The sequence below is a fragment of the Dendropsophus ebraccatus genome, chromosome 4 (genome assembly GCF_027789765.1).
Source record: "Dendropsophus ebraccatus isolate aDenEbr1 chromosome 4, aDenEbr1.pat, whole genome shotgun sequence".
NCBI lineage: Eukaryota > Metazoa > Chordata > Amphibia > Anura > Hylidae > Dendropsophus > Dendropsophus ebraccatus.
In genome coordinates this window covers 103,386,734-103,409,614 of record NC_091457.1, presented here as the reverse complement: position 1 = coordinate 103,409,614, position 22,881 = coordinate 103,386,734, and the positions used below count along the sequence as shown (strand labels likewise).

The 22,881-nt window shown below is 45.2% G+C and overlaps 2 protein-coding genes and 1 long non-coding RNA gene across 6 annotated transcripts in view; 2 read left to right on the top strand and 1 right to left on the bottom strand.

Annotated features, from left to right (window-relative positions):
* RASSF1 (Ras association domain family member 1) overlaps positions 1–8,308 on the top strand; it is a 24,065-nt gene extending 15,757 nt beyond the window's left edge. For 2 of the 3 annotated variants that reach the window (XM_069966543.1, XM_069966546.1), the window contains exons 3-6: positions 6,105–6,209; positions 6,516–6,810; positions 7,041–7,156; positions 7,258–8,308. In XM_069966543.1, coding sequence (XP_069822644.1) covers positions 6,105–6,209; positions 6,516–6,810; positions 7,041–7,156; positions 7,258–7,404 — 663 coding nt within the window. In that variant the 3' untranslated portion in view covers positions 7,405–8,308. Of the gene's footprint in view, positions 1–2,777; positions 3,047–6,104; positions 6,210–6,515; positions 6,811–7,040; positions 7,157–7,257 lie in introns of those variants that run through there. The other variant, XM_069966544.1, reaches the window with a different exon arrangement.
* On the bottom strand, positions 6,661–20,221 carry LOC138788557 (uncharacterized). 2 transcript variants are annotated; one of them, XR_011362616.1, is made up of 5 exons: positions 19,852–20,221; positions 16,837–16,966; positions 9,833–10,037; positions 8,300–8,415; positions 6,661–7,126 (listed from the first exon to the last, which is right to left on the bottom strand). It is a non-coding gene; the product is annotated as an uncharacterized lncRNA (long non-coding RNA). The 2 variants fall into 2 exon arrangements; XR_011362615.1 differs by lacking the exon at positions 9,833–10,037.
* On the top strand, positions 20,042–22,881 carry TUSC2 (tumor suppressor 2, mitochondrial calcium regulator). The gene is made up of 3 exons (XM_069966547.1): positions 20,042–20,316; positions 21,231–21,351; positions 21,935–22,881. Exons 1-3 carry the CDS (start codon positions 20,183–20,185, stop codon positions 21,998–22,000), a joined length of 321 nt encoding a protein of 106 aa, XP_069822648.1. The 5' UTR covers positions 20,042–20,182; the 3' UTR covers positions 22,001–22,881.

The window sequence follows — 22,881 nt, the reverse complement described above, 5'->3', positions numbered from 1 at the left end:
CCCCTTAGTTATAGATGCCCCCTTCTCCCCCCCCCCCTTCCTTATAGATGCCCCCTCCTCTTCCCCCCCCTTCCTTATATATGCCCCCTTCTCTCCCCCCCCCTTCCTTATAGATGCCCCCTTCCTTATAGATGCCCCCCTCTTCCTTATAGATGCCCCCTTCCGAGGAAAGCAAGTTTAAAAAAAAAAAGAAAAAAACTCACCTAACAACACGCTCCCCCGTCGAGCCTTTTTCCTGTCACCCCGTCTGATGCGCGGCTGCCGTCTCATGCGCGGCTGTCGTCTGATGCCGCGTCCTAGCCCCGGCAGCGCGCGTATCATAGAGTTCTGTGTGGGCCTGTGGCCGCGACTTCCGGCACACGTCTCTGTGCCGGAAGTCGAACCGCAGCACAAGCCCACACAGAACTCTATGATACGCGCGCTGCCGGGGCTAGGACGCGGCATCAGACGGCAGCCGCGCATCAGACAGGGGGTGACAGGAGCGCTGTGGACCGGTCCCGTGCTCCTCCTGGCCCAGTGACTCCTTTTCCCTATGGTTGGGGAAAGGAGTCTCCGGGTCGGGAGGAGCACGGGACCGGCCCCCGGCTACAGCACCCGGGAGGCATGCTCAGACGCCGGGTGCTGCAGGATATGTATGCTCCAGGGGCCCGCGTCACGGGCCCCTGATGCGGCGGGGCCCCGTAGCAGCCACTACGGCGGTAGTTCCGCCAGTGCCATGGATTCATGTTAAAATTCGGTGTCCTCCTATAATTCCTTGCTCTTCAGCACTGCCCTAACTGGGTCTATGAAAGGCCTATGAGAGGTTTCCTGGTTCATGAGCAGAATGTGAGGATTTCAGTGAAGACTGACACAGGCAATGCCATTGAATCAGATTTGATAACAGATTTACCCACTATCCAGGCATCGAGAATCAACTGCTATATAATGAAAAGTTTTGACGCTTGCTAAGGCTATGATCCTACCATATTTCTGGGGAGCATTCAGTCCCATAATATCCTGTAAACATGTTTAAGGCAAATAGAAGGAGCATCTGGTGTGAATATTCCCTAATATATTCTATACATAGGTTTGTGGCAACCTGTTAGATACATAATATGGACCAAAGTATTGGGACAGCTACATATTGTACTAACAGAAGCTATTTGGACACCCAAATCCACAGCCATCATTGTGCAGTTGGTCCCATCTGTACAGTTATAACAGCTTCTAATATTCTGGAAAGACATTCTACACAATTTTGGAGGTGTCTGGGGAAACTTTTGCCTATTCGTCCAAAAGAGCATTTATGGGACAGACACTAATGTTGGATGAGAGGGTCAGAGTCACGGTCCCTGTTCTAGTTCATTCAAAGATGTTTGATGGGGTTGAGATCAGTGCTCTGTGCAGCCAGTTGAGAACTTCCACACTGGACTCACCCACCTGTGACTAAACTGTTCCCACAATGCTGGAAGCATACAACTGTCCAAAATGACTTGGTATGCCCTTCCCTGACTTTTACTAAGCCCAGACTGGTCCATCACACTGCCAGAAAGAGAAGTGTGATTTGTTATGCCACAGAACACGTTGCCACTGCTTCAGAGTCCAGTGGCAATGTGCTTTACACTACTCCATCCAATATTTGGCATTGTGCTTGGTCTTATAAAGTTTGCATGCAGCTGCTCAGACATGGAAACCCACAAAGTTCCCAGTGCACAGTCTTTGTGCTGGTTTTGCCACATGAGGCTTGTAGCTCTGTGGTATTATGTCAGCAGAATGTTGGTGACTTGTATGCACTTTTATGCACCTGAGCACTTAGTCACCCCACTCTGTAACTTAACAGGGCCTCCACTTCATGGCTGAGTTTCTGTGGTTCCAAAACGTTTCCAATTCTAATATCATTCACAGTTATTTGTGGAAGATCTAGGAAGGAATACATTTCACAAAGTGATGGCTCCTAGTACAGTGTCACGCTGGAATTCAGTGAGCTCTTTAGAACAACCCATACATGTTTGTAAAGGCAGATTGCATTGGTAGGGACTATATTTTATAATCCCTGTAGCAGGGAGACTGCATGGAACACCTGAATTTAGTGACTGAGATCTGGGGCCCATTACTTTTGTATGAAACTTTCATCCTCCTTATGCCACCTGTTGGTTAGCTTATTTTACTCCAATATTTCGCACAACGTCGATAGACCTCTCACTAGCCAGCCAACACCCTGCTCTGCACTGATGAGGGGCAAAACCCCCAAAACAGCTGTTTGCAGATGGGAAATCTTTCCTTTTGGAGAGATTGCTTGGCTTGGCATAAAATCCCCAGTCAATGTTCTAAGGCTCCTTGATTAATTGAGTGAGACTTGATTTAAAGGAACATCTCTTTGCTCAAGAAGTGTAGGAGCTATTTTGCATATCCTTTCGCACCAAAAGAACATAACACATAAAAATTCCTGACTCTGCGCCCTCTTCAATAGTGTCTGGGGGAACTCAAAATGTGTCAAAACCCATAAGAATTTGCAGAGGGGCATGCAGACCAGTTTTCTTTTTGAACTGGAACCAGAATTCTGGTGCATTTTGCTCAGAAATTCTCCATTTTGTTAGACAATCGATTTTTTAAAAAATGCACAAAATGCAGTGAACAGCTCAGAAATGAGCTGTAATCCTGGGAGCACATGGTTACAGATTAGCAGAGCTAACCCCCTCCTACAAAGCTGAACATTGTGATGAAATCCCTGTGACCGGATGTGGGTGTGGAGAGGAGGGGGATGAAGTCATCGCTTCACCCTCCCTATCGTAGCTCTTCCCCATCCCAATCACAGTAGAGTTTGCAGAGTCTGTATACATTTAACTTGAGAGTCGAGAGGACGCTGCAGCAATCTGCTTCTGTGTCAATTACCTGCATTCATTCCACAATGGGTAAAGGCGATAAAGACAGCGAAACCTTTGAGCGGACCTGGAACAGCACCACCAGCAGTGGTTACTGCAGCCAGGAGGAGTCTGATCCAGAGCTGGAGCTGTTCTATACAGCAAAAACCTCAATACTACCCCGGAGATCCCCGGCCAAGATTCAGGTTAGACATTGTACTAAAACAGGGGGAAGGGGGCGGCTAACATAAAATTGCAACCCTAGTGGAAAAAAAGTTCTTATGCCAAATGTTCAGCCCAAACCCGCAGCAGCCACAGCCCCATTCTATAATGTATTTATATAGCACCAACACATTCTGCAGCCCTGTACAATCAAGAGAGGCAACTAATTCTACAAAAAAGGGGCTTTTACAAACTGATGGTCACCAAACTGGGGATTGAGCCAGTGTGTTAGTGGATTAAGAACTGTGAGGGAACAAGAACAGTATCAGACATGACAGGAGGATCATATGTAAAGGCAAGAGGGGTATAAAAGGATACTATGTGTGTGTAAGCAGGACAAGTATAAGGGGCAGTGTGCCACGTGGATGTAAGAGGGGCTGGAGGAGAGTAGGAGGGTACTGGTTGTGTGTGAAAGACTGCTAGGCTGCTGCTATAAGAAGGACTGACTGTGCTTCATACTGGGAGTTAATCTGCATGGATCCTTGGGCCGTGCTGTGGGGATGGGCAGGCGTGACCGCATCCATTATCAGGCACTGACGTTATTCTATGACTAATTTCTGAGAGATTCATTATTAGGCAAAATAACTTACATCACATTCACCTCAATTTCCAAGAACCCAATTCCTCCCCTGACCTGCTGGAGCTTCATAATCTTCACTAAATGAATGTTCCCCTAGACAGTTCCATCGGGAGTGTAATTTATAAGGGATGGCGGGACGGAGAGAGATGTCATATAAAACATATCCCCCCACACACACTCTATATTTTTGCATTCAAAAGCACACTGGATCCCATGTATGATGAGGAGTGATGGTACTGTGTAAGAACACTATGGAGAAAACATATCAATTAATCTTTGCCATTTTTGTGGCATAAAGAAGTCTATAGCTTACGTCGTATTTGCGCAACGATCTGCTTTTTCCACCACCTCTAAATTGGGCATTTGAAACCAAGGAGGGCAGACCAGTAAGTTTCTGATAGGTTTATGACTATAAGAGACAGAATGGGTAATTTTTTATTATAGATTTCAGTTTTTGCCCTTGGGAAAGTCCAATAGGCTTTGGGAAGTTGCATTTAGAGTATGTTCAGGACTGATGTATGAAAAGCCAGTCTTAAAAAAAAGTCTCCCTCTGTATGCGGCTCCATACACCTCTTTATACAGGGCTGGGTGTGTTCAAGGGTTTCCTTCCTCTCAGGTTTCCGGAGTTTGAGGTTCTCAGGACTCATAATACAAACTTCTATCTCAGCCAACTTCCAGCCGGGGCATAAAGAGTCAGGGAGGGGGTTTCCAGTGACTATTTCAGCTGTCTTAAAGCTCCCTACCCCCACCATCCCCACCAGAGGCTGTACAAAGACTGATGCAACTGTGAGCAAGAAGGGAAGGAGGAGGAGGGGCGAGTGTGGACCCTAGGGAGAGGGACATGAGAGTCAGGAGAGAAGTCCAGGACATTGGGCAGAGAGGAGATGTCACAATGGAACATGCGTGTGACCTACAATTTTAAAACTGTGGAGCTGGAGCCTAGGAGACATTGTAGTCAGAACCTTTCAGGTTGTTCTTAATTCATGTCTTTAAACATATGTTATTACTGCAAATAACAACATCCAATTAGCTTCTGGGACAATCTGGCCTGTCGGATTTTGTCAACATTAATGTCAATGCCCAATACAATGCATAAGGGACATCACCCATGTCCTTTGTCTAATAAAGAAAAAGGATTCTTTAGAGAAACAGCAGCTAAGCATCAGAATACCTTGCCACAGGGGGAAAAATGGCAAATGAATGTAAAGTGTAATACCTACATCAATAACCCAAAAGAAATGTATTGTCCACAACCAAATAAATTGAATAATTCATATATTTTATTTAGACAAAAAAACTATTCCACCCATAAAATACACATACACCAAAGACATTTAAAAACATACTAGAAGGAGATCAGGACCATCAAATCCCAAATGAGGTAGAGTAATGGGGAATACAATAGATGAGTATCACTACACGTTGATATAAATAAATAAATATACATAAATAAATAAATAAATAATACTAGCAGTAGATTAACGTAGCACCATACAATAGGGGAGCAGCAAGGAAATTTATTGCACAATGGCCCAATTATCACAAAATAAAATATTGTAATAAAGAGTGATCTGTATACTAATCATTCATATTGCACCGTGCCCATGGGTAATATGAGTGGGCACTGTGCAATATGAGTGATTAGTATACAGATCACTCTTTATTACAATATTTTATTTTGTGATAATTGGGCCATTGTTTAATAAATTTCCTTGCTGCTCCCCTATTGTATGGTGCTACGTTAATCTACTGCTAGTATTATTTATTTATATTCATTTATTTATATCAACGTGTAGTGATACTCATCTATTGTATTCCCCATTACTCTACCTCATTTGGGATTTGATGGTCCTGATCTCCTTCTAGTATGTTTTTAAATGTCTTTGGTGTATGTGTATTTTATGGGGGGGGACTAGTTTTTTTGTCTAAATAAAATATATGAATTATTCAATTTACTTGGTTGTGGACAATACATTTCTTTGGGGGTTTTGATGTAGGTATTATATTTGAATGTAAAAATCTAATTTTGGGTTATTTTGGGAAATTTTTGATGTTCTTATGTAGGTTTAGAATGTAAAGTGTAGCGGCAGGATCTAACCAGCTATGAAAGGGTTATGTCTGCCTGCCCGCTCACACTGCTCTGCTTACTGTCAGGGACATTCCTGTCTGCTCCCAATCTGCATAGAGCCTTTTATGTGCAAAAAACTTGTGTAAAAGTCATCACTGCCCAGAACTATGTGGAATTGTTTTAAGTAGACAAGCTGCAGATAATACCATAACAAAGAACCAGTAAAACCAGTCACATCTTAGGGGATCAGCAAACAAAAGCTGTAATAAAGGTTAATGGGCCGGGTACTGCTGTCTTACAGCCAGATAATGGACAACAACCTGCTCATCTTTACACCTGACTGACAGCAGTACAATGCAAATAACCCAACCCATAATCTCTTATGTCTTTCCAGGATGAAAAACCAGAGAAGCAGCAACCAGCCCTGAGCCAGAAGGAGACGGAGCAGATGATCAAGGATTACAACTCAAAGATCAAGAGTAATCTCTTTATGAGCATGGTACGTCCAACCCAGGGGATGTCACCAACAAGACATCTCAACTGACAGGAGCGACACCATGACTGGCAATGGCTGACAAGGCCACATGGTGACTGACAGGTGCTATACAATGACTGAGACTGATGGCAAGAAGCCTAAAGATGTCTGACAAAAGACTAGTAGGGGGGCACACAGTTACTGACACTGATAGACCATAGGATGACTGCCTTCTGAGCGGTAATTGCTCAAAACATAAAGTATCAGAAGGAATCACATAAATCATTTAATGATAGTTGACATCACCTGAACTTATTTTTTAACTTTCAGAATAAAGATGGCTCCTACACCGGATTCATAAAGGTTCAGCTGAAGCTCGTCCGCCCGGTTTCGGTGCCGGCAGCTAAGAAGCCATCCTGTAATCACGAGCGAAGAGGAGCTGCACGATCCCAGCAAGTAAAGCGCAGAACCTCCTTCTACCTCCCCAAAGATGCCTCCAAACACCTGCACCTTAGCTCCCGCACCCCGGCCAGCGAGGTCATTCAGGCTCTCCTCCGCAAATTCACTGTTCTAGATAACCCTAGGAAATTTGCACTCTTCCAGAGGACGGAGAAGGAAGGTCAAGGTGAGAACCTGCATGAAGATGCCATAAACCTTTTATTCACTTAAAAAAGTGGTAACACAACATATCATTAGTGGCTGTACTTCTATAATATATGGAAACTTCCTGCAGAAGGTGGCAGCAAAACCGCCCTCTGCCACCAGGATCATTGACTGCTAGGGGAGCGACCACTTTAGTGCATTGTAAGGAGATTGTGTATCGATATTAATGTACTTCTATAACTTTTCTTGCAGTCTGCATGAGAAAAATCTCTGATGACCAGGAGCCATTAAAGCTGCGCTTGTTGTCTGGACCGTGTGAGAAGACTCTGAGCTTCATCCTGAAAGAGAACGAAACTGGGGAAGTTAATGTAAGTTACATGTTGTGCCTCTCCCCTCTACTTCCCTCTCTCACTATCACTTCCTCCATCTTGTGGTCCTCATGGACTGACCTCCCATCTCTTCCTCACAGTGGGACGCGTTCAGCATGCCTGAGCTGCAGAACTTCCTGCGCATTCTCCAGCGGGAGGAAGAAGAACATATGCGGCAGATTGTGCAACGCTATACCCGCTGCCGGCAGCAGATGCAGGAGGCTCTGGCGTCACGTACCCCTGGCTGAAATGCAGTCTGTATGTCTAAAGGAAATGAGCGCATGAAGACTGCACGACTGATCCAGAGGACACGTGTGACTGGAGACTGAATGTGGGAGAGCTACAGCCCGGGGGCGTCAGAGATCCCCTCCCCCCACAGAATACATGTGAGTGAGCGGAAGAGAGAGTGTGTCTGTATGGGACACGAGTTGCTGCATCTGTCTGGGTGACAATGCACCACGTGGTGGACAATGACACTAAAGTGACGTGATGAACCGTCCTAGTGTAATGAAAGCCTGTGCAGGAACCTTAACTTGTGGTTCTGGTGGGTACAACCTTCATGAGGCTGTACTGTGGACGTATAAGCAGCTGGAACACAGGATGTAACTGAGCCAATGAGCTACCTCACTGTGAGGGTCAGTGTCAGGTGGCCTGACTCCCTGTGCTTGCTGTCTGTTTCTTGTCTGATTCTATATGTTTATATGTGTTATATATGTTTATATGTGTTACTTTGCACTCATAAATTCTTGTGCTACTTTAACAATTTGTGTTTTAGCTGCAGGTTTTCTCTTACACTGCCAGACTGCAGTACTTTCCACTTCCTTGCAGCTTCTGCTGGTTCATAAACTGCTGCTGTGCACAATGTTTCCTCCATATAACTCTGCTGCTGTGGATGATGTGGTTTTCCTCTATATACTGTAGGCGGTGACTGCTAACAACTGCATTTCAGGAGTATGCTTGTCACCAAGTGACAACCAACAGAATTGTGAATGCAGCTCTGGAAGTGACTGAAGTATAACACTTGATGTAACATAAGATCAGTGCAGTGGAATTAGTTTATTTCTAGATGGGAGCTGAGAAATGGCTACAGGACAGATGGTGACTGGACATCCGTGAGAAATTACATTACTATTAAAAACTCACTCCCTCTAACCACTGGCAATGCTTCATTATTGCACCACAGTCTGGTTTGGATGATTCACTTCCTGCAGCCCTCATGTTTATTCAAAGGAAACGGCTTATTCAGTCTGATTCACCATCTAAAACAGAACAAATGCACACAGAATTTAAATACAATTAATTTAATTCAAACATATTAATTTTTGTTCTCATATTATTTCTTTCATTTTAATATCTAAGCACATATTCATATTACACTCATTGGGGCTGATTTACTATAATCTACCCGGCAAATAATTGTTGGATTTTGGTTGGTTTACCGTTCATATTTGGGTTACCGACATATTTACTAAAGGAGACCATTTTTCCTAAAAAACAACAAACCCATCATTTTTGTCCAAAAGCCTGCCAAGGGGGCATGTTGTGGCAGTGTCATGGTTATGTCCTTTGAAATCCGCCACAACTGACAGATTTATTAAGTAAACAGTTTTTTTTTTTTCTTACAGGTTTTTTTATACTTAAAACCAACCACTTCTAGTGTGGTGGTATGGACAGGTTTTAGGTATGTCCTGTGAAAAACCTTCCAGATTTATATACCCATGTTTATACATTTGATGCAAAGAAAACCTGGAAAACAGACTACAGCATAATGGCTTAAAATTGACATATTATTAGTAAATGAGGCCATTGACTAAAAATATATATTTGCACCCAGACAGAAATGGTGCAAGCTCATCATGCAGTTATGGTGCAAGCTCATCATTACAGTTATGTAAATTATTACAGGTGTGATCTGAGTAGACACTTGAGCCTTGCCACAAGGGGGCGTAAAAGTGCTTTCCCCACTGCTCTATAAAAGAGACTCTCAAAGGCTACTTTTGGGTAGTGTACCCCTTGATGAGAGATGGTTGACTGCTATACATGCCTGTGTAATCTACTCAAAATATATGTTGCACAGTTGACATATTGAGAGAGGCCGCAATGTTAGACTGAGAGAAACAGGACCATCCTCTTTCATGAACTGCCCGCCATCCAGGCCATTTTGACCAAGCTGTCATGAGGTATGGAAACAGTGGTTATGTGGGGGCACTCACATATAAAGAACAGGCTCCTGAAGGCTCAGACAGACCCCCAGTAGAGAAGATTGTTTAACTGGTGACATAATGCTTAACATGTGCCTAAACGCACTGCGTGGATAGAGTCCTGTACCAAGCTGCTTCACCTGGACAATACAACATGTAAGAACAGTAAGGACACAAAAAGTTTCTTCACAAAAATTGTTTCTTTTTCATGCAAATATATACTTTAATGTACAAAAATACAATAAAGAATATTACCACAGTGCGCTGGAACTGAAGAGTCCGATGTATACGCTGTAGCGCTGGTAAGCTCCTGTCCTGACTGTTCTTACATGTTGTATAATCTGCTGACAAGCATCTCTTACAAGTTCCTTATGCACCATCCAGACACAGGAGGCACTGTGCAGATGCTTAGCAGAAAGAAGATTTGTGTCATTGCGCCCATTATGTGTCCTGCCATTGACAGCTAGCCACTTACCTTGGTTTACAGTGTGTTGTAAAGGAGAACCCCAAGGTATGAAGGCCTTATGGTGAGCACCTCGATTTTGCCTTTGCAGTGGATTGACACACTGAACCAACTGCTGGTGTCATGATCTGTGGAGCCATCGCATATGATCGTTGGTCACCCCTAGTAGTGAGCAGTTTCGGACTGGGGTATCTGGGGCCCACCAGAGGAAATTTTCCTGGGGGCACATCAATGAAGAACCAGTGAGAAACAACAAGTCAATCAGTGTTTTTGCAGGTTCTAAAGCTGGGGGCCCACCAGAGGAACGGAGAATCCACTGGTGGGCCCCCAGCTTTAGAAGTCCGACACTGGTAGTGAGAGAGATAATTAGGACCCTATAACACATAAAAATGATATGCCAAATCAGGCAGATATCTCCCTGTGTAATAGAAACTGCGATCAGCCAACGAGCGGATCTTTCAACATGTCATCTTTCGTCAGCCGCACATCTCTCCATGTAATAAGGGATGTGTTGCCAATGGGAAAGGCTGCACACACATCGCTTACAATATTCATGTAGCCCTGGCCACATGATTATTGAGCCATCAAATATGTAAGCGAGCGATGCTTGCTTATCCTGTGGGTTGTGACGTTTAATACGGCCTTAATTTCTCAGAAATATATGCAAGACATCCTGCAGTCACATGTGTTGCCTCTTATGGCAGGGGTCCCAGCTGGCATTTTCCAGCAGGGTAATGCTCACCACACACAGCAAGGGTTTCTCAGGAATGTCTCCATACTGCAAAGCTTCCTTGGCCTGTAAAGTTGCAGGATTTAGTGCCAATTGAACATTCATGGGACCAGCTGGGACGCAAGCTACGGCAACCTACAAGTGTGTGGGATCTAGAGACCCAGATGCAACATCTGTGGGATATGTGCCACAGGGTGCCATACAAAACTTGTATACCTTCATGACCAACTGTATCTCATCTTGTATCCAGGAGGCACAACAGGGTCCTAGAGCCTCCTTTCAATTAGAAAGTTTTCCCCAATATACTTATCCTGTCTCTCTAATATTGTAAACACTTACATATATCATTAATACATTCACACACAACATTTCATTTGATTTCTATCAATGAGTGCATTATATATTTACCCTAAATAATATACATATATCCCAAATAAAAAAAACATAGAGAGGAAAAAGCCATGCTTAGCTATTCAGATGAAAAACACACCACCACATCACAGGCTTTAAGATGTCCTGCAGGTATGTGTACTATGTCACATAAACCTCTTACAACAGTGCCACCCAACTGTTAGCTACGGTACTGCGGGTAAGCGCAATATACAAGAGGGACAGGCTATATGAGATACTGCACACCAGCATGTAATGTCATGACCCAGAAGTGTATTACAGGTACAGAAGCGGTATATAAATAAATCTGTTTGGTGCATGATTAATAAAGTTGTTCCTGGAATCTATAGAAGGATTAGGGGGCAAAGAACAAGGGTAAACATGCCCACAACTATCATCTAAAACACATCTTGTGCAGCTGGACATCTGTGGTATGTCAGAAGGACAGAACATTTTTTTATGCATTTTCACGCATCTATAGCCGGTAACCCTTCTCCCCATGCAGGCCTCCTTCAGGGCGTATTGTACTTGCTTTTATAATAAGATGGGTTGGTTTGACAAGATGAAAGTGTTTTACTGATGTGATATGAAGGGATTACCGTAAATTCTTTTACTAGACAGGGAGGGGTTAGTTGTAGTTCTGGACACTTAGGTACTACGGTTACTACTGGTCCCTAATAAGTATATGTTATTAGAAAAAACTATTGATGTGTCGCAGAGAGATTGAGAGAAGAGAGTTCAACAGCACCCTTAGTGTGATCAAATTCCGAGCCTTTATTTACATTAGGAACAGCAGATATGAAGCCATTCAACTTCAAGAGATGCTGCTGGACTCCCTTTGCATGCCTACATTTGGGATTGTGGGCTACCCAGCGTGCATCCAACCTCTACAGTGTGGCCAGATTGGACCTCATTCCTTGGTGCTGTTGGACTTTACTTTTGTTTGGTTTTGACGCAGAGACATGTCAAAGGTTCTGATTGGTTGGGGTCTGAGCGTTCACACACACACTGATCATGGGGGTCTGAGCACTCTGACACTGACTGATCAAAACTCCTGTCTTTACGACGTCAAACGTTTTTTTTTCTAATGACAGGGACACTTTAAAAAGAGCTTATCATCATCGCTGACAAGTTTATGTTAATAAATACTTCTATTTCCCATGATAGGGGTCAATATGGAAAAGAGGAGGTGGATCCCGGCACTCTAGACGTGCAAATAAAACTTAACGTTTAATAAATATGCATTAAAACATGGTATCCAAGAGCTGACCTACGCACTTAATCATGGTCCATGGCTAAGCGCAGTCACGTGAAACACGTAGGTAAGCTCTTGGATACCATTTTTTAATGCATATTTATTAAAAGTTAAGTTTTATTTGCACGTCTAAAGTGAAATGCGCAGATGCATGAAAAGCGTAGGTCAGCTCTTAGATACCATGTTTTAATGCATATTTATTAAAAGTTACGTTTTATTTGCACGTCTAGAGTTCCAGAATCCACCTCCTCTTTTCCATATTGACCCCTGTGTGATCAGTGCCTGGCCAGCACCGGATACCCGTGCACCCTCCACCCTATGTGTTACTGCACAGAAAGGAAAATACCTAGGTGAGCTGAATCTCACTTATTATTTGTATTTCCCATGATAGATTGTCACATACAAAGAAGATGGGACAATGACTCAGACGGCTTCATGTGGCCAGAAAGCCTTAGGCTCAGGACCTGTGTAGCTTAAAAACATGGAGAAACTGTTAGGTCTTATAAGGGGTTAAGCGGTGCTCTGCAGGGATCCAGTCACTCGCTCTGTCCGTGTTGTATATAAAAGATAAAAATAACTGGGAACCATGGAGATGATGTGTGTTTATATCAGCACAAAGGGGAGCGCTGCAGGGCCTCGGATAGTGACACTTAGCGGGTCCCCATGAGGAGGAATGGAAGCACAGTTGGTCTCTGCAGGGATGTCTGCAGTCACTGTACATAACACATATAATTAAAGAGGCTACAGTCACGGAATGATCACTGTATAGAGGGGTTAACCAATACTGTCTGTTTTACACCATGATGAGGCAGGCGGGCGGCCAGTTTTCATGTGGTATTTACCATACTTTGTGGCACATGGGAATGCGCAGCAGATATTTGTCCATAAGTGTGCAAAAAAAAAAAAAAACCTTTACCAACATTTTAGCTGACAGACAGAAAAGTGCAAATCATGTTAAAATATAATTTAACCCCTTCATAATATTATATTTTTTAAAAAGACAAACAAATAGATAGATAGATAGATAGATAGATAGATAGGCAGATAAATATGTGTATATAATGTGAAGAGGTGTATGGAGAGGGCTCATGAGTTCAGCCCCTCCCATAGATAACTGTTACCAGATTCTTCAGAGAAACAAATGTGCACTTTTCTTAGTAAATCTGGGCCACTGTTCCAGTCCTGTGATGAGATTACTGCCCTGGCCCTGTAGGCTGCTGAATATTGGAGGATTATATGATTGCTGACATCTATCCTGTATGCAGCATACTGGGATAGAAACAATGGCGACCCCTATAGGACCATGGCATTGTATCACTTGTTAAAGGGGTACTCCAGTGGGGGAGGTCACTTTTTTCCTGGGAGGAGGTGGCTGAGGGAAAAGACGTCCACTAACCTCCCCGGTACCAGCGGCGGGTCCCGCATCGGCCGCTTCTTGGTGTCTGACGTGAGCCCGAGATGTGACGTCTCAAATCCACTTAGCCAGTCAGTGAAGGAAGCGGGATCCGTTTCAAGTCCGCTCAGATCCCGCCTCAGATCCCGTCTTGGGCCCGCGTCAGACCCCAGGAAGCGGCCGGGAACCGGGGACAGGAGCGCCGCGATGCGGGACCCACCGCTGGAACCGGGAAGGTGAGTGGACGTCTTTTCCCTCAGTCACCTCCTCCCCGGTCCCAGCAAAAAAGTGCCCCCCTGCTGGAGTACCCCTTTAAAGAGGACCTGTCACCCCCGGTGACAGGGTGACAGGCTCCTGACTAGGGATGCACGATGCACCGAAATATCGATACTACTATCGATATTTCGGGCAGAAAAACGGTTCGATACCAGGATTTCCTGGTATCGATACTTTATGTTAATTTGCATAATATCGCAGTTTAACATAAAGTATAGAGCACAGAACACGGCAGGCGGCTAGCTGAGCGCCCGCCGTGTTCTCTGTATGCCTCTCCCTGCTCCCGCCTGTCACTTCCTCCGCGCTCTCTCCCTCCGCTCCCGCCAATTTCAAATAGCCGGCACATTGCAATTGCATGTGCCGGCTATGTTGTGTTGATGCCGCTGTCACACTGACAGCGGCATTAACCCCTCCTGAGCCGCTCCGTATGCAGCAGGGGCGGCTACTGTGTGTAGCAGACCCCCGCTGCCGGTGTCTGTCTGATAATAGAGTCCGGCTCAGCCAGACTCTGTTATCAGAGAGATGATTTATGTGGCATGTGGATCTGCACGGAGGAGAGCGGGACGTCCGGTAGAGGAGGACAGAGAAGGCTGGAGGTGAGGAAGCTGAAGAGGGAGAGCGGGAGGACGGAGGAGAAGGCTAGAGGTGAGGAGGGAGAGCGGGGGTCGGGGAGAGGAGGACGGAGGAGAAGGCTGGAGGTCAGGAGGAGATGCGGCCACTCCATCTGGCTGCACTGTGAGGTGGGGGGCCGCAGGACTGTGACGAGGAGCGGCCGGGGCCCTCAGAACTCCCGGGCAGACATCAGTGGGGGAGGGGGGCTGTAACCTGCAAATTACCCTGCCGCCCAAATCCTGCTCACCATGCCCTGAAAGAAGGGAAAAGTGCAACTACAGCCCTCATCATCCCAATAACTGAAGTGTGTGTGTTACATGACTACAGCCCCCACTATCCTCCTGGTAGCTGAAGTGTGTGTGTTACATGACTACAGCCCCCACCATCCCTCTGGTAGCTGAAGTGTGTGTGTTACATGACTACAGCCCCCACCATCCCTCTGGTAGCTGAAGTGTGTGTGTTACATGACTACAGCCCCCAGCATTCTCCTGGTAGCTGAAGTGTGTGCTACATGACTACAGCCCCCACCATCCTCCTGGTAGCTTAAGTATGTGTGTGTTACATGACTACAGCCCCCACCATCCTCCTGGTAGCTTAAGTGTGTGTGTGTTACATGACTACAGCCCCCACCATCCTCCTGGTAGCTTAAGTGTGTGTGTTACATGACTACAGCCCCCACCATCCCCCTGGTAGCTGAAGTGTGTGCTGCATGACTACAGCCCCCACCATCCCCCTGGTAGCTGAAGTGTGTGCTACATGACTACAGCCCCCACCATTCTCCTGGTAGCTGAAGTGTGTGCTACATGACTACAGCCCCCAACATCCTCCTGGTAGCTTAAGTGTGTGTCTTACATGACTACAGCCCCCACCATCCTCCTGGTAGCTTAAGTGTGTGTCTTACATGACTACAGCCCCCACCATCCCCAGCTAGCTAGTGGTACATGACTTCAATTTCTATTCTTGTGGGGTTTTTTAATGTAATTTATTCAGTATCGAATTGGTATCGAGCATTGAAAAAAAAAAGTTGGTATTGGTATCGAACTCAAAATTCTGGTATCGTGACAACACTACTCCTGACCCCCGTTAGAGCCCCCTATACTCACGTGATCCCGCCGGGTCCCGCTTCAGGAGATGGTCGGGTCACGGAGATATCGGCGCCCTAAGCACGAGTCCAACACTCATAGAGAATGATAGGAGAGTCCAGCGCTCCGGCATTCTCTATGAGCGTTGGACTCATCTGAGGAACGTGCGCGTCGGGCTGCAGCGGCTGATATCTCCGTGACCCGACCATCTCCAGAAGCGGGACCACGTGAGTATAGGGGGCTCTAACGGGGGGTCGGGAGCCTGTCACCCCGGCACGGGGGGTGACAGGTTCCTTTAAGTATTGTGGTTAGAGTTGAGCGCAACTCAAGCATGCCATAGTCTGTAGCTATGTCTACCAGGACTCCTGATGGGCTGAATCCAACTTCTTCAGCGACCGGTATTCAAATGCTGCACAATCGGATTCAAGCATGCTCACATTGCGTGCATCTCTAATTGTGGTGCAATGTCAAATTATATGAGAACAGAAGGGGGGAATATAAGCTGCGATTTGAGATATTTCTGAAAATAAATCTAGCTATGCTGTAATTTTTGTGATTTCAATATCACAAACACATAACATTATTAACGGTAGAAATTCAATGTCATATTACCCCCCGCCCCCATAGACTTACATTACAACACATTGGCCCAGGTTTACTAATGTGTCTGCCCCACACTTTTAGCTTGTTCTTGGCTGTTTTGCTGTACACATGCTTTTCTGCTGTATCTACTATTACCATGCATCATTTGTGTGCTACATTTTTGACATTCTGACTCTTTAGAGTCTATGCTAAGTGGCCATTTCCAGTTGGAATGGCACAACAGTGGTTGCTGTGGAAACCCTGACAGTGGTGAAGAGCGTTCAGCCCTAAAAAAACCGGCAGCTGCGGCGGAGCAGGACAGGTAAGTATACCGCACTGTCATGTCCCCCACTGCCTTGGCAAAGGCAAAGCAGATTTAGGCCATGTTGACACAACATACTATTTTTTAAAAGAACAGCCACTTTTTTAATGAAAACAGCGGCCATTCTTTTCAGCCTGGGCAACATTGCATTGAAATCAATGCAATGCTGCCCGTTGTTATACTGTGCGTGAACATAGCCTAAGGTTGCATACACACATTCAGTGTTTTTCCAGGTCCGTGGATATACTCTGCTGATCCATGCAAAACTGTCCATGTTTGCATCTAGGTCTGTGATTGTCACAAACAGGTTAAAAATGTAGTGTACTTGTTTAAATAAAGTTTACAGTTAAAAAAATAATAATAAACTAGCTCACCCAACCCCTCAAAAGTAATCATGGGACCCATGATCGCTTGTCAGCCATTTTACTTTGACATTCTTGGTCTTCTTTGTTTTTCAACATCTATGCTTTCCTGCCACTTCCTGATTCCATGTTAGGAACTGTCCTGTGACAAAAAACAAAAAATGAGATCCATGTTTTTCATGATCACAGATGTCACATCCCTGTACATCTGTCAAAAACACGGATCTCATAATCCGAGTTATGACATGTCCTTATGATATGTCCAACATATCACGAAAAGGATTGGGGATCCGTAAAACACTGAACATCTGAATAGCCCAATTCAAAGCAATGGGCTATAAAATTGTCTGTGCAAACGAACAACTACATGAAACGTGTGAATGCAGCCTAAGGAACACAATTATCAAGACTGGCATATGTGTGCGCCAGTCTTAGGGCCGTATTACATGGCCCCATCACTAATGTAAACAAGCGCCAATCTGCTAGAAATGGTAGCACTACAAGTGGTATAAACAAGAACCCTTCCCAGTGGTTCATGGACTGTGGGCCTGAAGTGCCTGCTGCCTGTAAGTGAACTCATGACTCCCTGCTTTGCCGTTCTCCTTCACAGTACTTGCATCAAGAAGATACGGATGCAGTGAAGGAAGACAGTCGCTTAGTACTGCCCCAGGATAGAAATTGTGAAATAATTTCAGGAAAATGTTGGTCAACATAAAATTGCGAAGATGTTGAATATCCCATCATCTACAGGTGCACTGGACTGCACTGGAAGGGATCAGGAACAGTTTGTGTACATAGCTTGCCGTGCAATCCAAAAATGCAAGTTAAAGTGAAAATGTTTTTCTTTCAAATCAACTGGTGTCGGAGAGTTATAAAGATTTGTAATTTACTTCTATTTAAAAATCTCAAGTCTTCCCATACTTATTAGCTGTTGTATGTCCTGCAGGAAGTGTTGTTTTATTTACATTCAGACACAGTGCTCTCTGCTGACATCTTTGTCCGAGACAGGAACTGTCCACAGTAGGAAAGGTTTTCTATGGGGATTTGCTACTGCTCTGGACAGTTCCTGACATGGGCAGAAGTGTCAGCAGAGAGCACTGTTTCTGAATGTAAATATAACATTTCCTGCAGGATATATAGTAGCTACTAAGTATGGGAACATTGGAAATTTTTAAATAGAAGTAAATTACATTTCTATATAACTTTCTGACACCAGTTGATTTGAATTTTTTTTTTTTCGCTTGACAACCCCTTTAAAGTGACTGTACCACCAGGCCCAGGCTGAAGCACTGGAGGGGGGCTGCCCCACTCTTAGTGAGAGGAAACCCTAGCCCCTCTATGATAGGGTTCCATTGATTCTAATGGAGTCACGTCATGGAGGGGCTGGGGTTTCTTCCCACTGGGGGTGGGTAGGCTCGCCTCCAGTGCTTCAGCCTGGGCCTGGGGGTACAGTCAGTTTAAAGCTTAGGTTAGCCTATTTGAAGACTGTCTACTCATTTTGTACATACAAAGTTTCAGTATATCTGCCCAATGTCTCAGGGAAGACCTTGAATATTTCAGCAAGACAATGCTAAACTGCATACTGCATCCATCATTAGAGCATGGCTTCACAGAAAGAGAGTCCCGGTGCTGCACTAACCTGCCTGCAGCCCTGACCTTTTACCAAAAGAAAACATGTGGAGAATAATGAAACTAAAAATCCAGCAAAGAAGACCTAGGAATACTAGGCAGCTCGAACCCTCTAATCAGGCAAGAATGGGATAACATTCCTCAACCAAAACGTCAGCAATTTGTCTTCTCACTTCTCGGACCTTTATAGAGTGTTGGGAGGAAATGTACACAATGGTGGACATGGCCCTGTCCTTTTCTGACATGCATTGCTACCATCAAGTTCTAAATTAGTTTTTTTTTATGACCCAGTAAAATGTCTCGCTTTCACCATCTGATACAGTGTTGTACTGTGAATAAAAAATCTATTAGATTTATGAATCATTGCATGGTGGCCAAAGCTTGTTTCTGTTTTTTTTTGGAATTGGGGTTGTAATACATAATAATTAGAGATGAGCAAACCAGGTTCGGGTTCGAGTCCATCCGAACCCGATCGTTCGGCATTTGATTAGCTGGGGCTGCTGAACTTGGATAAAGCTCTAAGATTGTCTGGAAAACATGGATACAGCCAATGACTATATCCATGTTTTCCACATAGCCTTAGGGCTTTATCCAAGTTCAGCTGCCACTGCTAATCACATGCCGAAAGTTCGGGTTCGGATGGACTCGAGCATGCTCGAGGTTCGTTCATCTCTAATAATAATACAAAGTATGCAGGTTGTAATACATATTTATACAAAGTATGCAGGTTGTAATACATAATAATTAGAGATGAGCGAACCTCGATCATGCTCTAGTCGATCCGAACCCGAACTTTCGACATTTGATTAGCGGTGGCTGCTGAAGTTGGATAAAGCCCTAAGGCTATGTGGAAAACATGGATATAGTCATTGGCTGTAACTGTATGTTTTCCAGACAACCTTAGAGCTTTATCCAAGTTCAGCAGCCCCAGCTAATCAAATACGGAACGTTTGGGTTTGGATGGACTCGAACCCGAACCCGGTTCGCTCATCTCTAATAATAATACAAAATATGCAGGTTGTAATACATAATAAAGCAGTACTGGGGGTGTGATATCTAATAATACAGACTGTGAAAGGTTATTTATTATATAATAGGATGTAATATATAATAATACATAGTATGAAGGGGGCAGTGTATAATAATACAGAGCACAAGAGGTGTAATACATAATGTGGAGAATAAAGGAGTGTAATATACAGAATATGAGGTGATATAATATTTAATAAATCAGGGAAGGGGGTGTAATATACAATAATGCACAGTATGAGGAAGTGTAATATTTCACTATACAGAGAATAAGCAGAGAATATATAATACAGAGTATTTGGGGTGTAACATATAAAATAAAGCAGTTTTCCACAACAACCAATAATATCAATCTTTCTATTTTCTTACCTGTGCTAAACACATGAAAGCTGGAATGTGATTGGCTGCTAGGGCTGTTCCCAGCATCACCTGTAAGACCTGGCGGATGATAGGACACGAATCACGTGATAGACTCTGCTCTCAGGTCCACAGCAGTCACCTGTCTATCCAAGCCTCGCTTCGGATCTGCGCCACGCCCCTGTGCGGGCCGCTGATTGGATCTAGCGACAGCACGCTCCGGTCCAGTCCCGGAAGTGACGCAGTGAGATAGCGGAGTGACAGAAGGCAGCGGGCACCGGGGTTGATCCTCGGGGCTGCCCGGTGTGGAGCACGCTGCGTGACTCGGCCAGCGGGAGCCGTCATGGGCGGCAGCGGATCTAGAGCCCGGGGTCTATGGCCCTTCTCTTCCCAGGGAGCCGAGAGCCCCGGCAGCAGCACTGAGCAGACCGTGGCCCGGATTCGCAAGGCTACCCCGTTCATCTTCACCCGACGCGGGTGAGCTGAGGGCCCCGGGGGGAGAGAGGCGACCCTAATAACTACTAATAATCCGGCCCCGTGCACCGTGCCGAGCCCCCTCCTGATCAGGGCAGATGTGGAGCCCTGGTCGTGCCCCCGCCGCCGGTCCCTCCTCGCCCCTGTGATCCCCGTGTGTCTGTACCCGTATGCAGGCCGCGGGCTCCTCGTGTCCTCCAGCAGCCTTATAATCTATGGACCTAGAACTCCATATAACATACAGTATAAGACTCCGCCCCCGCGGAGCATTATTAGCCAATCAGAGAGTGTGCCCAGTTCTCTGTCATCCTTATACTGGCCATAGCTGAGATACTGTAACCCTCCATGAGACAAGGTCAGAGGCCTGCGGGGTCAGGCTGTATTATAGTGAGGACACCTGGGCCATCCTGGTTCTGCTTGATGGCACAGGGATCACTATAGAACCCTATGCTGACCTCTGGTCAAGTGAGTAGAATCGCAGAGGGTCTCTAGTCTGGACTGGAGGATCATTGGGAAGTGTGTGCGTTGAAAAGATGGGGTTCTGGTCTCATCGCAGGGCCGTGTAACTCAGAGACTTCCTAATGACCTTCAGTACGGTCACAGAGTGACTAGGGATCCTCCAGGTGTCGGACTATCTTACTCCATCAAAGATCGGTTTTCTAGCAGGATGTCAAGCTCATAAAGTGCTACACTGTGTATATATGTTTGCTTTATGAGGTCCAAGGGTTAGAGACTATTCAGTTTCCTTGTCTATGGTGTGAGCAGCAATGAAGGTGACGATCTGTCGCTGTTACTGTACGCTGTACTCCTCCCTCAGCCTGTATGGGGATCAGTTCTCCTTAGAAGAATCTTAGATTTGTAGATTTTTAAATTTTCGAGTGCCCATTTTTGTTGATATCATTGCCTCTGTTTTGTAGCTCTATGTATTTTGACGAGGATGGAGACCTGGCACATGAATTCTACGAGGAAACAATTGTAACCAAGAACGGCCGGAAACGTGCAAAACTGAAACGTATCCACAAGAACCTGCGGCCCCAGGTAAATCCATAGGTTTGAAGCGAAAACTGCAGTCAGTCATCTCCACAATTTGAAGGTGTAGTTGTAATAGAATCAATTGCTCCCTGTTGCCTGCCTTTTCAGACTAGGGCAGGTGAATATAATCAATTATACGTTGGTGTCTGCTGTTTCTGGTTGCAAAGAGGTTGACAAGTCTATTGTAAGGGTATATGCACACTGAGCAATGCTCCCGGATTCTGCTGCAAAAAGCATAAATGCAACATTGCTCCTTTCTATAGAGAACAATGGGATTTCCAACTGCCCGTGCACACAGAGGAAATTTCCGTCCGGAATTCTGCGTGGAATCTGCGTTCCGCCCAAAGAATTGACAGGTCAATTCTTTGGTCGGATTCTGTTAGAGGATTCCTAAAGTCAATTCTGCTTGAAATCCGCTTGCATTCCCTTCAAATTCAGCTCCTATTCTGCCCCTATTCTGCCAGAGCAGAATAGGCGAGGAATTTGAAGCAGAAATCTTTCAGCTACAATTCCTCGAAAATTGCTCAGTGTGCATATACCCTTATACATAATATCTTAAGTATTAACTGTTCCTCCTTCTTCTACACAGGGCACCATCAAGTTAGACCATCCATGTATCCATGTGGATTTCCCCATTGTACTATGTGAGGTCTGACACAACCATCCTCGCCTGCCAAGCTGCACCCTCCTCTACCGACCTTTGCACCCTATGCTGTGCTCCTGAGACAGGGAGCTGGAGGAGAGTGATGGGGGAGGCACAGGGAGCCCCCTCTCCAAACAGACTTCTGAGTGGTATGTGCAGAGACAGTGACTGGGCGCTGTGAATAGAGACAATTAACCTATACTCTGCAACAACTGACAAGATCACTACAGGGGTGTAACGCTCTGCGAATGCGCTGGTCTGTGGGCTGCTGGACATTTCATTTTTTTTTTCTCGCTTTAATACTTACCAGTGTCTGCACTGTCTTTCTGGGAGGTTCTGTCTTCAACCTCAATCCTCATTGGGGGACATGGCTCAGTACTGACGGTATAACAGCTCACAGCTGCCCAGTGTACCAGGCTCCAGGCACGTAGCATAGATGCCAACCTGGCACTATCTAGGGCATAAATTCTGGTTTCTGAGTCCTTTGGTACCAGCACCAGTGGTCCGAACTCCCAGCCTCTATCTCAGTGGTCTTAATTATCCAGCACATGTAGAAATGTCAGTCAACCTCGGCTACACAAAGTGTGACCCGCTGGTTCCCCTGTTAAGGGGGTGCTCTGCACTATGAAGGAGGACATTGACGCTCGTCTCTTTTATGTGATGCACTGTTGATGCAGGAAATTCCCTGGTACAATCACACTTGTATGTTAAGATGGGCACCGTAGCTCCCAGCTGCCTCTATTTATTTATTACATGTATGTTTTAGTTTTGTGTCCTATATTCCTGAGCTGTGAAGCGCCTCTAGTCCTCCCGACCAGACTGTGACAAGTACAAGGCAGCAGGAGATATTGGGGGCGCTGGGAAACTCTTCCCAATAAAACCTATGTTTGTAA

Coding starts and splice junctions, on each gene's coding strand:
- TUSC2 (XM_069966547.1), top strand. CDS start 20,183: ATGGGCGGCAGCGGATCTAGAGCCCGGGGTCTATGGCCCTTCTCTTCC. Junction 20,317..21,230: donor TTCATCTTCACCCGACGCGG/GTGAGCTGAGGG, acceptor TCTGTTTTGTAG/CTCTATGTATTTTGACGAGG. Junction 21,352..21,934: donor ACAAGAACCTGCGGCCCCAG/GTAAATCCATAG, acceptor TCTTCTACACAG/GGCACCATCAAGTTAGACCA.